Below are 14,271 nucleotides of genomic sequence, written 5' to 3'. Positions count from 1 at the left end.
CACTCCCAGTCACTCCCTGGAGGATGCCATTTGCCCTCCGCATGGTCCCAGTTGCTCCCAGTATGATCCCAGTATGAGTCCAGTCACCCCCAGTATGATCCCAGTAACTTCCAGACACGTCCAGTAGGAAGCCAGTTTGATCCCACTCATCCCCAGTATGGCTGCAGTCCCTCTCACACACTCCCAGTATTATTGCAGTCACTCCCAGTATGACCCCAGTAGGACCCCAGTAGGGGCCCAACTGCTCCCAGTAGGATCCCAGTTGCCCCCATCATGGTTCCAGTTGCTCCCCTTCACCCCTGCTATGGTTCCAGTCACTCCCAGAATGATCTCAGTCACTCCCAGCCTCTCCTCACACCACTTGTGCTCCACTCCCTTCCCCAGCCTCGCTGCTCTTCTCTGCTCCTGCTCCAGCCCCTCCAGGGCCTTCCTCAACTCAGGGGCCCAGAGCTGGACACAGCACTCCAGGGGTGGCCTCACCAGCGCTCACTCCAGCCCAACAATCCCTTCCCTGCTCCTGCTGCCACACTCTTCCTCAGCCAGGCCACCATCCAGTGGCCCTCTTGGCCACCTGGCCACACTCTGCCTCCTCTTCAGCTTCCTGTCCATCCCCACTCCCAGCTCCCTTTCTGCCTGCCTGCTCTCCAGCCACTCTGGCCCCAGCCCGGGGGGCTGCCGGGGCTTCTTGTGGCCAAAGGGCAGGACCCGGCCCTTGGCCTGCTTGACCCTCATCCCCTTGCAATCAGCCCATGGATCCAGCTTGGCCAGGTCCCTCTGCAGAGCCCTCCTGCCTTCCAGCACATCAACACACCCCCAGCTTGGTGTCAGCTGCACATTTGCTGATGGAATGCCTGGTTCTGCAGCAGCTGCAGATGCTCACCCCAGCCTTTAGCCAAGCAACTGGAGTTCTTGGTACAGTCAGTGCTGCTCCCACATTAGTCGTGCAGAGTTCCTGGTGTGACCAAAGGGACACTTCACTACCCCACCCATGACACAAAGGCCAAGGAATGGGAATTCCTAAGAGAGCAGAGCAGCCTGCGGAGCAATGGGGGTGATGTCTGATCACAGCTGCTTTCCTGGAGATGGCTGAGCCCCAGCTCCCAACCAAGCACCACACAGACACCTGCTCACTCCCCTCCCGGGGAGGTGGGAGAGAACTGGAAGAGTAACAGTGAGAAAACTCGTGGGTTCAGACACAGTTTATTAGGTAGTACACAGATGAGGTAGAGATGGGTGTTGGGGCTTGAAGAGTAGCTGGGGAGGTCTCTGCTGAAGGCTGGGAAACCACGAGCAGGAGAAGCCATGACACAAATGGTGTCACTCTGGTTTTGCTGACCGCTGCACCTTCTTCTTGGGTTTGCTGCTCTGGGTTTCACCTTTTTGCAGTGATGTAGAGCATTTCAGATCAGCCTTCAGCAAACAGCCTTTCCCCATCACAAACACCCGTGGGCTCTCCTGAGATGGCTTCAGGTTAAGAAGTCTAGGAAGAAAGGGACTGGTATTAGCCAGATGAACATTTCCAGCCAGCCAGCCGCTCGCCTGTCTCCTCACAGAGCACAGTGTCACATCCTCTCTCCAGGCAAGCAGCGAGCAGCAAATGAAACAGAACTGCACTGCCTGCCATGGAGGCAGCAGAGGTGGAAGGGCAGAATCACAACCAGTTATGGGCCTGGGGACCAACTGCAGCACACGGGGTTCCAGGTAGAGAAGGAGGCTGTGCTTGCCCCATAAGGAAGCATAGCTAGGGACTGGCTGGCCCCTTGACAGCCGTTCTGGATCTCCCATTCCAGATTTTGCAGCCCTGCAGGAGCTTAGTGTTTCATACAGTGTCTTTTCCCATTGTCTCCACACAGATCCACAGACATCTCCACAGACATCTGGCCTTGGCCAGATGATCATCTCTCTGTGCTCCTGTATGCTGTGTGTTCCTGCTGCCTCTCTGGGGCTGGCTGTCGCCAGGGCTGCACGCTCACCCACCCCAGTCAGAGGGACTGAAGGGAGGGTGTCAGAGGCTCTGCTTGGTGCTGCCCATCAACAGGACAAGAGGCAATGGGCAGAACCTGATGCAAAACACGTTCCACCTGAACATGGGGAAGAACTTCTTTCCTGTGCAGGTGACAGGTTGTCCAGAGAGGGTGTGGAGTCTCCCTCACTGCAGGTATTCCAGAACCCTCTGGACACAATCCTGTGCCATGTGCTCTGGGATGACCCTGCTTGAGCAGGGAGGGTGCACCCAATGGCCCGTCCTGTGATACCCACCAGGAGCATGGATTGGAAAGCACATGGACATTTCCTACCTGCACAGCATTTCGGCCTTAAATTCTCCCACACACGTTGGGAAGAATTTCACACGGAAAATCTGATTCTGGCCAGCAGGGATGGTACCGCAGTGGGGCTCAATGGAGAACAGTGGTGGGTCCTTGACAGGAATTGGAGAGAATTCCGGGGAGGAGCTAAGGCCCTTCGAAGAGCGGCACAGCTGCTTTGAAAGGCGCAGACTTGGGTGGGGCTGAGTTGGCTGGGGCTGAGTTGACTCGAGCAGCAATGCCTGCTGCACCAGCCTTGCACGATTCCTTTCCCAGAGATCCTCAGCAGTAGAGGACAAGAAATCACCTGCAGGAGGAAAAAAGACATCTTTCAAAGACAAAATCCTTTGTTTCCAACAAGTCTGCCTCCTGCTGCAGGTGGATAGAAGAGAGCTGGGATGCACTTGGAGTGCCTCTGGCCAAGTACTTTCAGCAGGAGACAGAGCAGCTGGGAGCAGGGTCTCCACCTGCAGCACACACTCCCGTGCCGGGGCAGGAGGCTTGGTTTTAGACAGTGACTTTGCATTTGCCCTGGAGTGGGGAACTGCATCCAGACAGCGGCTGCAGGGCAGCTCACTTGTTCCACCCTGGTTTTTCCCAGTCTCAGAGACTTCCCAAAGAGGTGCCCCGATGTCCCCCTTCCCAGTCCTGACCCAGCACATGGCTGTCCCTGGAGCCCAGGTCAGCTCCTGTGCAGAGCACAAGTGGCAGAGCAAGAACAGGAGGGGCTAAAAGGCAGACGGGGGGGAAGGAGAAAACTCTCCAGCTGCAGCTGGGAAGTGGACAGGGATGAAAAAGCAATTAATATTTTGGGGTGAAGTGGCAGGGTCTTCTCCCCAGGCCCTCAGCTACCAACTGAAATGGCCCAGGCACCACCCAGAGCCAAACACTTACGTGTCTGAGTGGACGAGAACGGCCTCCCAGAACTCTTTGATGGTATTTCCTCCTCCAGATTCTCCTCCCAGCAGTATTTCAGGGCTACATTCCCTGTATTGGACATCCGGAAACTGAAAACCAAGGAGGAGGAATAAAAAGCAAGTACTAAAGTAACACTGTCTGGTGGGCTCCTGGTACCACCTTCCCCAGGCAACTCTGCCACGTTCAGAATTGCTGCCCTGGGTGGCCCAAACAAAGTATTTCAAAGTCTGGAAGTTTAGGAGGAAAGGGCCAACACGGTGCCCAGCACTCACGTGCTTATCTCTGTCTGGAAGAGCTCAGTCTGCTTCAGCTGAACCTCGACCGTGTCCAGTTTGAACTCGGCGTAGTCAACCTGAGCACTGAGGAAAAGCTCGACCTCGTGGCTGCTCCTCTCCAGGACGGTGTGAGGTGGTTCCGGGACTGCCTTGACCACCTGCAGGCAGAGGAGGGAAGAATCACTGAGCAGAGCCCAGAAAGCCAGGCTGAGCAGGGAAACCTTCTGGCCTCCAAACTTGGCCGCATAGAAAGGACATTCAGGTTTCTTTGCCTGGAAAGATGACAAAATTGGACTGGTGTACTACAGCATTGGTTTCTACCCACTGATCAAAGCAGTCACCACCACGGCTATTAATACACCCCTGGGGACTATGGTCAGCTGTCAGTCTCTGTGCTTCAACCCTGGAGAGCCTCTGACCTTTTCCCTGGTCCCCTATAAATCCAGCAGGTCTCGACATTAGGATTAAGTTCCCCTGCTGGAGCCCTGTGGATGGAGAAGCCCAAGACTGACTAGTCCTAGAAAGAACTTTTTCCTTCTTGTCTTAGGAGAAAGTGCTCTCCAGATGGCACATGTGGGGTAGGAGCTGGCTGTGGGCATTTTGGGATGTGAATGATCTCACTGGGAAAGTCTCCAACTGCTGATGCCCTGATGGGGAAGTTGGGTTTACAGGACTCACAATGATTCAGAAACTCAGAAAGAACCTTCACCAAGATAAGTGTGTTTGGCAATAATGACAGAAAAAGCAAGACTTTCTGGAGATGATGCTTCTCCAGACTCCTGCGTACTATCACACAGGGCCTGGGCTGCTCCATAATGAGATATCCCCCACAATACAGAGGCCACAACCAAAATCTCTGGTGTCGGTGTAGGCAGAGCTCAGAGCTCACTGGTGTACGCACAAGAGCACTTGTGCTGCTCTCCCCTTCGGAACAAGAGACAGAATGCAGTGGAATTAACTCCTTGTGGGTGACAAGGCACCAAATCAGATGAAGAGACTGTCAAATGGGATAAAATCAAACGTGACCTCCCACTCAACACGGGCTGCAACACTCGGCTCGTGGCACAGACCGGCAGTTTGCGTGTGGATAAAGGTCTCTTGCCCAAAGGCTTCCCCCTGTGGTGTGAGCCCACCCGCTCACTGCGCATCCGCCTCTCCCCAAAAGGCACTGCTGGTGAACCTCCCGGCTGGAGCCAATGCCCAGGGGAGGCAGGAGCTGCTCTGCCAGCAGCGCTGGTGCTCTGCTGCTGTCGGCAGGTCCTTTTGCAGCAGCTCGGTGAGCTTTTGCTGCTGTGCTTCTTACCCTCCGCTTCAAAGGCCAGCGGGCTCCCGGGAGTCTCTCGGTGGTATCCTCCCACTTCTCAGTGCGCATTCTGTCGTCCCAGTCGCAAACCTCCTCTGGTGGCAGCTGGTATTTGATCTTGGCCACCTTACAGTTCACAGAGTGCCTTTTGACGGTGACCGGGACCTTGGACTTCAAGGTCACTCTGATATTCTTGGCACAGCCAGGCTGGAGGTGTCCCACCTAGGGAGAACCAGAGAGTCAAGACCAAACTGGAATCACTGGCAAGGGCAGCACTGACAGCAAAAGGGACTGATATGGCGAGCAGCTGTGCTGGGAATCAGCACCTCAGTGAGGATTTATGTGAGATTTGACAGAGCAAAATATGAACAGAAGGTGCCACCTCCCAGAACGCGGAGCCTTTTCTGCTGGGCTGACAGCCCTGCCCCAGCAAAGACAGGGATTGCATCTCCTGCATGGCACTGGAACGGGCTCTCACTGGTATGTGGTGACTCCCTGCCAGCTCCCAGGAACACCAGGAAAGGGCCTGAGCCACTGAGAAAGGCAGGGCTGTCCCAGCTCACCTTGGGGGAGAACTGGAACGGGGCATCTGCCAGCAGACACTCAAACTGCATCACCTCCTCCTTGCTGCGGTTGGTGACTGTGAAGGTCTTGTTGCAGAGCTCCCTGACTGCACACTCCCCAAACTTTATGTGATTCGCTCTGACAGCTGTGAAGAAGAAGAGCAAGAGACCTCAGCATGCAGTGATGTCCATCCGCCCCCCTCACTTTCAGAGACACGTGTATGTTCAGCTCTTCCTTCCTCCAAGCCTCCCTCCCTCCCTCTGGGAGGTCCCCAAGCCCGTGGCTGTGCCTGTGCCCAGCGACAAGCAGCACAGCACACACTGCTCTGTGTGCATGGCTGGCAAGCTCACAGGCCCCCAAGTCCAGTGGGTGACAGCCCAGCCCTGGCTAGAGAGAGGACACGCATGACCAGACATTTTCCTCTTCCTCGCTCTACCTTGGCAGCCTCTCCTCTCTTACCCTCAATGATGTCGTCCTCCAGATTGCCCTCAGCATTGCTCTCCTGGCTGTCTTCTGCTAGTCCAGGGAGGTTATCAAGGGTGAAGTCATCATTGTGGCCTTCACCCACCAGCTCTATGTCGATCTCACTGTTGCCTGACACTGGCACACGGATCTTCCCTTTCAGACGTTGGGCCAGGGTGGGTTTGAAAAACACATGAAACTCTGCTGATTGCCCGTGTTCCAGGAGCAGGTAAGGCTTCTTGGCTGCACGGCAATGGGAATCAGAGTTAAGTGATAGAGCTGTACAGAGGAAATATTTCCCTGGGCTATACGAGGAATAAGAGGTTGGAATCAGTTGCTTCTAAGCACAGGTTCTCCCACCAGTGGTTCCAGACCCTCTTCCTGTGTTCACAAGACTATGCCACCATCACACATATCACCACTTAAGCGGCTTAACCTCAGGTTAACGCCCAGCCCTCATTCCATCTGCTTCCAGCCAGCTCCTGCCATACAGAAGGCTGAGCCAAGGAGCGGTTTTGGCTTCTGCTGGCTGGCCTGTGTGCTCAAGGGCTGCCTCCCTTCAGGCTGGTACCTTCCCACACGCAGCAAAGACCTCAGCCAGTCCACTGAGGTGGTGATAGTCCCCCACAGCTCAACCCACCGTGTCTCGAAGAACAGAAAAACTTCCTACAACTTGCTAGGAGGAAACCCTGCAAGGAGTCCACAAGAAAAGCTCGGGGGACAAAGAGACCAAGGAAAGAAACTATGTCCAACATGTGGCTGCTGCTTAGACAAGCCAAGAACAGGGCACACCTTTTCCCTCTGTGAATGATCACGCTGCACAGTTAATGAATTTACCTTTTCCAGTGGAGTCCTTTTCCATGTCTGCAGTGTGGAAGGCACGGAGTGCGGACTGCGTGCTTTTCAGGAAGAAAACTCCCTGGTCATCCATGATATGAACTGTAAACTGAGAAAAGGGAACACGGAGCACAATGACATTGGTGTGAGGAGAGGCTGGCACGGGGGTTGAGCCCGTACGGCCGCTGGTCCAGCACGGGGAACCCAGACCACCTCCCCACCTCAAACACAGCGCCCAGCACAAAGGTTACGTGAAGTCACACAGGGAAAAAAGGGTATTCAGAAGCATATGGATAGAACTGACATAGAGCCAAACAGGACAGTCAGTCACGAGCAGAATGTAACAGAACCACAACTAAGTTTAATTAAAATGGAGTCAACCAGTATCAAATGCAATCTCATGGAACTGGGACGTCACCCACACCCACATGAGAACAAAATGTGAGCTGGGAGATGGGGGAAAAACACCCCACCACCTTTCTTGTCTTGTGTTCAACTGACAAGGAAAGACTGGACAGAAAATCACAGTTTTTGGGACCTTTCCTCCACAGGACAAGCCCTTGTTCCCAGCCCAGAGCATTCCCCAAGCAGGTCCTTACCTTTGTGGGTACGATGCCATTGTTACGAAGGACCAGGGGGAGTGTCTGTGAATCCCCCAGCAGGAGCCTCCTGAAGCGCAGCACAGGGGTTTCCCCTCTTACTCCGAAGGCCCGGGCACTCGACTGTCACCTGAGGCACGTGCCCCTCTCCACTGACAGTGAAGGTCAGCTCTTGGGGTTTCATCTTCACAGACCTGCTGGAGAGGCACAGAAACCATTTCAGCCAGAGCCTTCCAGAATAACAGTTCTAAATAATTTCCCTCATTTGAATCATGCCGTACAGCAGATAAATAACGAGGCACCAGATGAGACGTGGCAAATCCTCTGGCTGCAGTGATAGGAGACATGCAACAAGCAAAAGCACACCATGAGAACAGTACAAAAGCAAGAAGGGAAAACCAAATCAACACCACCGTCAGTAAAGGTTATTTCCAAGGATCCTAAAGAAGGAATTGCTTGTTAGGGCAGAAAGCTGACTTCCCTGTTCCAGTTCAGCCACGAAAGGCTTGGGGAAGGGCAGGTCAGAGCCCCAGTACACAGGTGCCAGGGAGAGGAACTGGGCTTCTCTTTGATAAGAGCTCCAGTCACTCCCCTGATAAAAAAATAGCTTAATGTATGCCTGGAAACCACACAGGACCACTTCCTTTTACACAAATAAGGAGGAAATCTTGACTTGCTGGCACAGAAACTGCTTCATCTGAGCCTTTGTCCTTGGAAAGCCCCAGCTCAGCTGTTGCACTTGTCAGTAACTTCCAGCTGGCTACCTGAGGCCCTCTCTTCAGAGTCCCTCACACAGCCTGAAGTATCCTCCTCATTTTCCTGCTCTGCTCTGCCTAATGCTTAATGCCTCCTAGATCATCTCATGCCAGGTACTCTGCCTAAGGGCACTGAAAGCATTAGAGGCACCAAGAGAAGAGGCAGCTACCAGAACGGTCCCCCCAGTACTTCACGGGGTCACTACCTTTTTGGGCTAACAAGGGAAGCTGTGAAGGTGCACTGGTAGTCCTCCTTTTGTTCTGGAGTGAAGGTCACTGTAGCAAAGGCGTGGGATAAGCCAGGAATGCTCATCTCGACAGGATCCAATTTGAAGATGTTGCTGATGAGGCTGTGAGGCTTGGGGGGAACCCACAGTGCAGTGTTAGTGTCACATCTTTCAATGTGACCCAGTACATTCCTAGATGCATCCCTGGGAACAGCCCCAGACAGCCTGTCTTGCTTCATGCTTCCCTGGGCAGGCTCCCTCCATGCCAGGGGATGCTGACCTTGCGCCAATACCCAGGTGAGCAAAAGCTTGCTTTGAGGGCTGGGCAGCCACCCCAGCACATGTGGGAGGTTGGGATGGCACAGAAACCCCTCAAATAACCCCGGACTGGCCTTTCAAGAGAAGGAAAAGCCAGGAAATGCTCTGCTTTGAGCTCTGCCCCATCGGTCTGTAACAGCCCCTCTCTGAGTGTGCTTTTGAGAGATGTTCAGAAGGATTCCCACCAAAGACCCAGAAGCGTGAGCCAAAATTTGCTTGAGAGATGTGGAATTCAATGCAAGTGCCCCCCTGGCATTGCTGCTCTGCCCTGCAGTTCGACCTGCACTGAGCTGGACTGGTCCAGCTGGGTCAGAGACCGCAATGACTCTGGAGAACAAGGCAGGCTCTCACATGGCCTTTAGAGAGCAGCGCTCACCTTGGCCTCTTGTTCTTACCTCTCCAGGCAAGGCTTTGATGGAGAGCACAACGTCACATGGGACACTGCTGCCATTGGAGATCTTGAAGCGAGCCGTGGCCCGTTGCCCAACCTGAACTTTGGTGAAGATGAATTTGTTATCATCTCTGATGAACACACCGTTGGCCTTGCACCGACTGTAACGTCTGGTGGAGATTGACGTTGCTGTGGATCGGGTACTGCTCAAAGATGGACGTGACGTCTTCAACAAGCGCTGCAGACAGACCAGAGGAAGGGCTGAGGCTGGAGAACCTCTGCTGAATTCACCTGGACCCAGTTGGCCTCTCAGAAGGCTTGATAAGCCCTTTCTGTCCAGGTGACTGCAAAACCCAGCCTTGGATGAGAGAGCTCAGTCAGTGAGGATGGAGCTCAGTCAACCTCAGTCTTAAAGGGCACTGCTTTCCTTTTATGCTTCCACACATCCCTCCCAGCCTCTCCCCACTGGTGGACTTGAAAAGGACTGCAGCCTCTGAGGATTTTAAGGTGGGACTTCAGGACCAGGGTGCCTCTCTATCCAAGTAGCAAGTTTAGGTGCTGATCAGCAGCAGGACTGCCCCTGGCAACCTGTGGACAGCACGTACCTGGGAAGCAGGACTTGGCAGTCAGGGTAAAGGGAATGCCGAGGGGATTGTCCTTGGGGTCTCTGTTGCTGATGTCAATGTACAGCTGCTCCTCGCATTTCCCCTCTGCTCCTGGGTTGCAATCCACTGTGATCTTCTGCTGGCCCCCAGGACCGACGGAGCCGGAGCAAGGGGACACCGTGAACACGCCTGCAGTGAGCTGAGCCTGCAGAAAGAGCACCAGGACAGTCTGATGCCCAACAGCCGTACCCTGAGCACCCCCAGCAAGGAGGATGCCACGCCTTGGCCTCCAGCTGGGCCCAAGCACCCAGTGGCAGGGCAGGGAAGGATGACTCCACGGCCCAAAGGCAGCCCCAGGATGAGATGAACAAGCCAGGAGGAGCTGCACGTCTGTCCCGAGTGGCAGAGAGAAAGGAGTTGGGGTGAAGAGAATGAAGGTGGTAGCTGGGATCCTTCAACCTCCAGGGGTACAGGAGAGCAGAAAGGACTGAGAGAAATGCCGGGAGAGAGGGAGGGGATTGGGAAGAAGAAAAAGCAGAGCTGTCAGTGCTCTATGGATTGGGAGTTCAGATGGGGACAGTTTGCTCCTGTGGTGTTCCCAGATCTGTGCTGGCTAGCAGCCACCAAACACAGGACCTGCTCCCCTCTCTTGACCCCACAACTGCAGGTCAGAGCCAGAGCATGGGACTGTCAGTGGAACTGAGCAGATAATGGACTCTCCATCCCACAGACCTTGTCCTACCCCCAGCCTGGGCACAGCTGCATCCTCCCCCATCCCCTGCAGCAGCACACGCTGGGCAGGAGCAGGAGCCACCCACCTGTGTGGAGCATTTTCTTTCCCTGACTGAGGGGGCAGATTCCTCTTGCTGTGAACTGAGAGGAGAAAGCAGATACATCTGTCATGCTGAGCTCCCCTGCCTTTGTCTGAGGCCAAAGCTGGCCTTCCTCCCCATGCAGGAAAGCCTTCCTGCTCTCGATGGCCCCCGGAGAGCTGCCTGCAGCACCCATTGCTGCAGCTCATGGACAGAGCAGCTCTGTCACCAGCTTTGTCCCACACACGGGGATACTGAGGTGTTGTTTTCCTCCCTCTTCCCAAGCCAGCAATCCAAATGGACAATAACCCAGGTCTGGCTGCCTGTCACACACCAGCTGTGTGGTTGTGCCTCCTCAGACAGAACGGCTGGGGCAGGTCTTCTCTTACCTTTGCAGTGGAGGTGCTTGGCGGATGAGGAATTTGAAGTTGAGGGCGCCTTTGTTCTCCACAATTAAGACCTGTCTCTTCTTGGTGCCCTTAACCATGGCACCGAAGTCGATGGGCGAGGCAGGCTCGATGCTGTACTTGCTGTACACAGCTCTCACCAACACCCTCACTGGGATGGTGGCAACGGTCTCGCCTCCTTGACCTGATTTGAGATCAATGACCTGCAACCAGAGGAGGGGCTGGTAAACACAGCACAGAGGCCAGCCTCTAACCCTGTCCCCTGACCCCAGCCCAGGTCTCCAGCAGCTCACCCTCCCTTTTTAAAGGCCTCTTCCAGAGCCAGATTTCCAGCTCTCTTATGAAGCCTCCCAAATGGTTTTGGAAGTCTCTGTTTGTGTGTGTAGGAGAGAGGATGCCCCAGCTAAAGCCTGCTTTGCACAAGACACCTCTCCTGCTTATGCTCCCAAGACACACTGTGCTAACACAGCCAGGCCCAGGCAGTTCACCTGGCAGAGCAGGATGGGTTTGCTCTCGAGAAACACTTCAGTCGTGGGGTGGAAGAGGACCTCAACTTTCACAGGTGGCTGGGAGGCTTTCAGCACAGCCCCCTGCGGCCGGACAGTGAAGGGAGATTCCAAGTCACCCCTCTTGGCACTTCCAGTGGTCAGCTTGAAACTGTGGAGAAAGGGAAAGAATGAAGACCTCTGCAGTTGAAAGCACAGGTGCCACCAGCACAGCCAGCACTTTGCACAGGACCAGAAAAAAAAGAAAAGGGAGCAGCATGGGAACAGGTTCTAGCCAGGGACAGAGGGGGAACGCAGGCCTGGGAGCCTGAGGAAAAGCTCAGCACCAGGCAGCTGGACTCACCTGTACTCAATGTCATATAAGCCTTTGTTCTGCAGACTCAGGACTTGCTGCTTATTATCCAGGACATTAATGGTTCCAAATTCCAAGCTGACATCTGGACCTGCAGAAAACCCACAGAGCGAGGTAAGAAGTGGTGAATATTTGTGAGCTGCTGCAGAGCACACCAGCTCACAAGCTACACAGTTGGAGTTCTTGGATGGCACAAAACCCTCTTCAGCAAGTGTCCCTTCTCAGAAGTGTTCTCTAGCTACTTGGCTGCCCTTTCTCTTCTCACTCCAGTATCTGCAGGGTAGAAGCCAAGCAGCTTGGTTTCCATTTCCTTGCTTCCAAGCACAAATCCAGCTACTTTATGTGCTCTGCTGAGCCAACTGCCTGTTCAGATGACTGTTGTTTCAAAGCACCAAATGCAATCTGCACATGAAGCTGCACATTTCCAAGTTCAGAAGGGAGAGACTCAAGGCTGTTGGTGCCCTGACAGTGCTTTACTTCACGCAGCTTGCAAGGTCTTTGCTTTATGGATCTGTGCCACCCTTGCCTGCTATGCCATCCCCTCCCAAGGGCTTTGGTTGCCCACCTGCCAAGGTAGTAAAATGCATCTGGACTGTGTTGTCTGGGAGGCATCCACTGACCTTCAGGCATGTTGATGCTCAGATTAACATTGTAGACCTCCACAGAGACTTTGATGGTTTCAGCCTGAACAATGCCCAGGATGTTTTCTGTATCTGAAATCTGAGGCAGCAAGAAACAAACACTGCTTAGACCATTCTTTTGGAAGACAGCCTCTAAGTCCTTGTCTCTGCCAGCTGCTTCCCCCACGGCCTCCCTGGCTTGACAAGTGTTTGTGGACTCCCAAGTTTTCTTAACCTGTTCATCTCACAGGCTGCCCCAGCGGGATTCCGCTGCAGTAGGAAACCTTATCAGCCCAATTCTGCACTCCCACAGCAGGGAATGGTGCTGCTAAAGCACCCTTGAGAGGGCCAGGGCTGTAAACACAACCACAAGAAATGCGAGGTGTCCCAGAGCAGGTGGCATTGACAATTAGCACCTTCCTCGTCAATCACCTGGCATGTTTGCTGAAATGCAGCCTCTAAACCACAGGGAACAAAATCCCAGAAAGGGTGCAGAGCAAATGCTGGTCTGTACAACCAAACAACAGGCTTCAAGCCTGCACAGCAGCAAGGTGGCTGTGCTACAGGCTCCGGATGCAGAGCCTGGGCACCCGGCCAACCCAGCACAGAGGCAGAAGTTGGGGCCACAGCACCCCCGTGTCTGTCAGGTGCAGCTCTCCCTGACTCTGTCCCTAAGAGCACACGGCTGCTTGCTCTGCCCTGCTCTGCCAGGAAGGCCCAAGCCCCTCTCACCTCTAGTTGGATCATCTTATTTGTGATGCCAATCTTCTCAGCCTTGAAATTCAGCTTCACCTCAAAGTCTGTGCAGGGCCCAACGATGCCCCTGCCTTGCGATGCAGAGAACTCATCTCCAAGGTCGTCCAGCCCACTCAGATGCCATGCCATGGGCAGTGGGCTGTCGTTTCTCAGGACCAGGGTCTGGGTGTCAGTCCTGCAGAGACAGGAAGACACTCAGCGTCAGTGCTGGGTGGTCACACCAGCCTGGCCACTGAATGCGGCTCAAAGCAGCTCCATCTGAGCCTCTGGAACCAGAGTCAAACCTCTTCTCTTTGTCACGAGCCTTGGAGTGCCCTCAGCCGTGGGATGACTGACCGGTGCAGAAGCAGCTTGTTGAAATGCAGCTCCTGGGGGCTGACCCCCAGCTTCACTTGCACCCCTTGGCAGCACAGTTGGAAGACCGCTGGCTCTGGGTTGTCCTTGATCCAGCAGACGAGACTGTCTTCCAGGAGGCCAGCAGAAGTCGGGTACGCCCAAACACTCAGCTTCTGAACCCGTCCCCACAAACAGAAATACAAAGAGCCCTCTGTGAGCAGGAGGAACGGCACTTCTGCGGTGCCTGCCCTACCTGCTCACCTCCTACCTTCTTCTCTTTGGGCTGCAGCCTCATGCTGGGAGGGTCCAAAAGGAACGTCTCTCCTTTGCTGTCGTTCTCAAAGGAGAAATGCACCTCTGCCTCCATGGGGGAGTCGTTGAGGATGGTTAACTTTTCGCTGTTGCCGGGGCAGTTCTGTGCCTTGTACCTGTCCAGAGAAGGGGAAAAGGCTGCAGAGGAGACTGTTGCCCTCACCACACACCGAGGAAAGCACCGTGTGCTGGCAGCAGGAGGTGGCACTGGAAGACCATGGTCTAACAAGCAGGGGAAGAAAAAGGATCCCTGTCAGGGGCACGAGGCACGGTCTGTGTGCTCATCCTTGCCTGGCTTTGATGCTGCCCCTATACCTGGTGCCTGCACCCCAGAAGCGTGACGATGCACAGGCCATTTCAAGAGTGTTTCACACAATTTAAATTCAAAAGTGCCTGGAAAAACAACAATACACCAGGCACAAGGGTTCTTTCCCCTTCTTTCTTGGGGTGCCTTCCCTGCAGAGGATAGAGAAAGGCTTTAGAAAAGATGTTTGCAAAAGAGTTTCGCTTATCTCTTTTAGAAAAGTCGTCAGACTACCATGGGTTAGCTCAAAAGTCTGAGGGAAAGAAATCAAAAGCATCAGTTCCCAAGGGAAATGTGAAAGATAAC

General features: G+C 54.2%; 3 protein-coding genes across 3 annotated transcripts; all 3 read right to left on the bottom strand.

Moving 5' to 3' along the window:
* Window positions 1-1,184: 1,184 nt before the first annotated feature.
* On the bottom strand, window positions 1,185-5,307 carry LOC135406071 (hydrocephalus-inducing protein homolog). The gene is made up of 5 exons (XM_064640625.1): window positions 4,803-5,307; window positions 3,497-3,657; window positions 3,201-3,313; window positions 2,298-2,613; window positions 1,185-1,480 (listed from the first exon to the last, which is right to left on the bottom strand). The coding sequence occupies exons 1-5, from the start codon at window positions 4,869-4,871 to the stop codon at window positions 1,318-1,320; spliced, it is 822 nt and encodes a 273-aa protein (XP_064496695.1). The 5' UTR covers window positions 4,872-5,307; the 3' UTR covers window positions 1,185-1,317.
* LOC135404851 (hydrocephalus-inducing protein homolog) lies at window positions 5,277-7,565 on the bottom strand. Its single transcript, XM_064639585.1, has 6 exons — window positions 7,546-7,565; window positions 7,265-7,458; window positions 6,666-6,774; window positions 5,826-6,071; window positions 5,366-5,511; window positions 5,277-5,297 (listed from the first exon to the last, which is right to left on the bottom strand). Exons 3-6 carry the CDS (start codon window positions 6,757-6,759, stop codon window positions 5,277-5,279), a joined length of 507 nt encoding a protein of 168 aa, XP_064495655.1. The 5' UTR covers window positions 6,760-6,774; window positions 7,265-7,458; window positions 7,546-7,565.
* A 340-nt stretch (window positions 7,566-7,905) lies between these two features.
* Window positions 7,906-12,267, bottom strand: LOC135404850 (hydrocephalus-inducing protein homolog). The gene is made up of 7 exons (XM_064639584.1): window positions 12,258-12,267; window positions 11,629-11,728; window positions 11,268-11,436; window positions 10,762-10,982; window positions 10,379-10,433; window positions 9,561-9,765; window positions 7,906-9,193 (listed from the first exon to the last, which is right to left on the bottom strand). Exons 1-7 carry the CDS (start codon window positions 12,265-12,267, stop codon window positions 9,081-9,083), a joined length of 873 nt encoding a protein of 290 aa, XP_064495654.1. The 3' UTR covers window positions 7,906-9,080.
* Window positions 12,268-14,271: the final 2,004 nt, after the last annotated feature.

The sequence above is a fragment of the Pseudopipra pipra genome, chromosome W (genome assembly GCF_036250125.1).
Source record: "Pseudopipra pipra isolate bDixPip1 chromosome W, bDixPip1.hap1, whole genome shotgun sequence".
NCBI lineage: Eukaryota > Metazoa > Chordata > Aves > Passeriformes > Pipridae > Pseudopipra > Pseudopipra pipra.
Note: the sequence above shows the minus strand (reverse complement) of the source record. Positions and strands in the feature narration are given on the sequence as shown.

What these genes read in the sequence shown, in the direction of transcription:
- LOC135406071 (XM_064640625.1), bottom strand. Translation starts at nt 4,871, where the DNA reads ATGCGCACTGAGAAGTGGGAGGATACCACCGAGAGACTCCCGGGAGCC. An exon ending in GTTCTCGTCCACTCAGACAC is followed by an intron (nt 2,614 to 3,200) that starts GTAAGTGTTTGG and finishes TTCCTCCTGCAG; the next exon opens with GTGATTTCTTGTCCTCTACT. An exon ending in AAGGCCGAAATGCTGTGCAG is followed by an intron (nt 1,481 to 2,297) that starts GTAGGAAATGTC and finishes CTTTCTTCCTAG; the next exon opens with ACTTCTTAACCTGAAGCCAT.
- LOC135404850 (XM_064639584.1), bottom strand. An exon ending in AACCCATCCTGCTCTGCCAG is followed by an intron (nt 10,983 to 11,267) that starts GTGAACTGCCTG and finishes CTCTGGTTGCAG; the next exon opens with GTCATTGATCTCAAATCAGG. An exon ending in CAAGCACCTCCACTGCAAAG is followed by an intron (nt 10,434 to 10,761) that starts GTAAGAGAAGAC and finishes TTCTCCTCTCAG; the next exon opens with TTCACAGCAAGAGGAATCTG.
- LOC135404851 (XM_064639585.1), bottom strand. Translation starts at nt 6,759, where the DNA reads ATGGATGACCAGGGAGTTTTCTTCCTGAAAAGCACGCAGTCCGCACTC. An exon ending in GGAGGACGACATCATTGAGG is followed by an intron (nt 5,512 to 5,825) that starts GTAAGAGAGGAG and finishes TCTTCTTCACAG; the next exon opens with CTGTCAGAGCGAATCACATA. An exon ending in CGTTCCAGTTCTCCCCCAAG is followed by an intron (nt 5,298 to 5,365) that starts GTGAGCTGGGAC and finishes GGGAGCTGGCAG; the next exon opens with GGAGTCACCACATACCAGTG.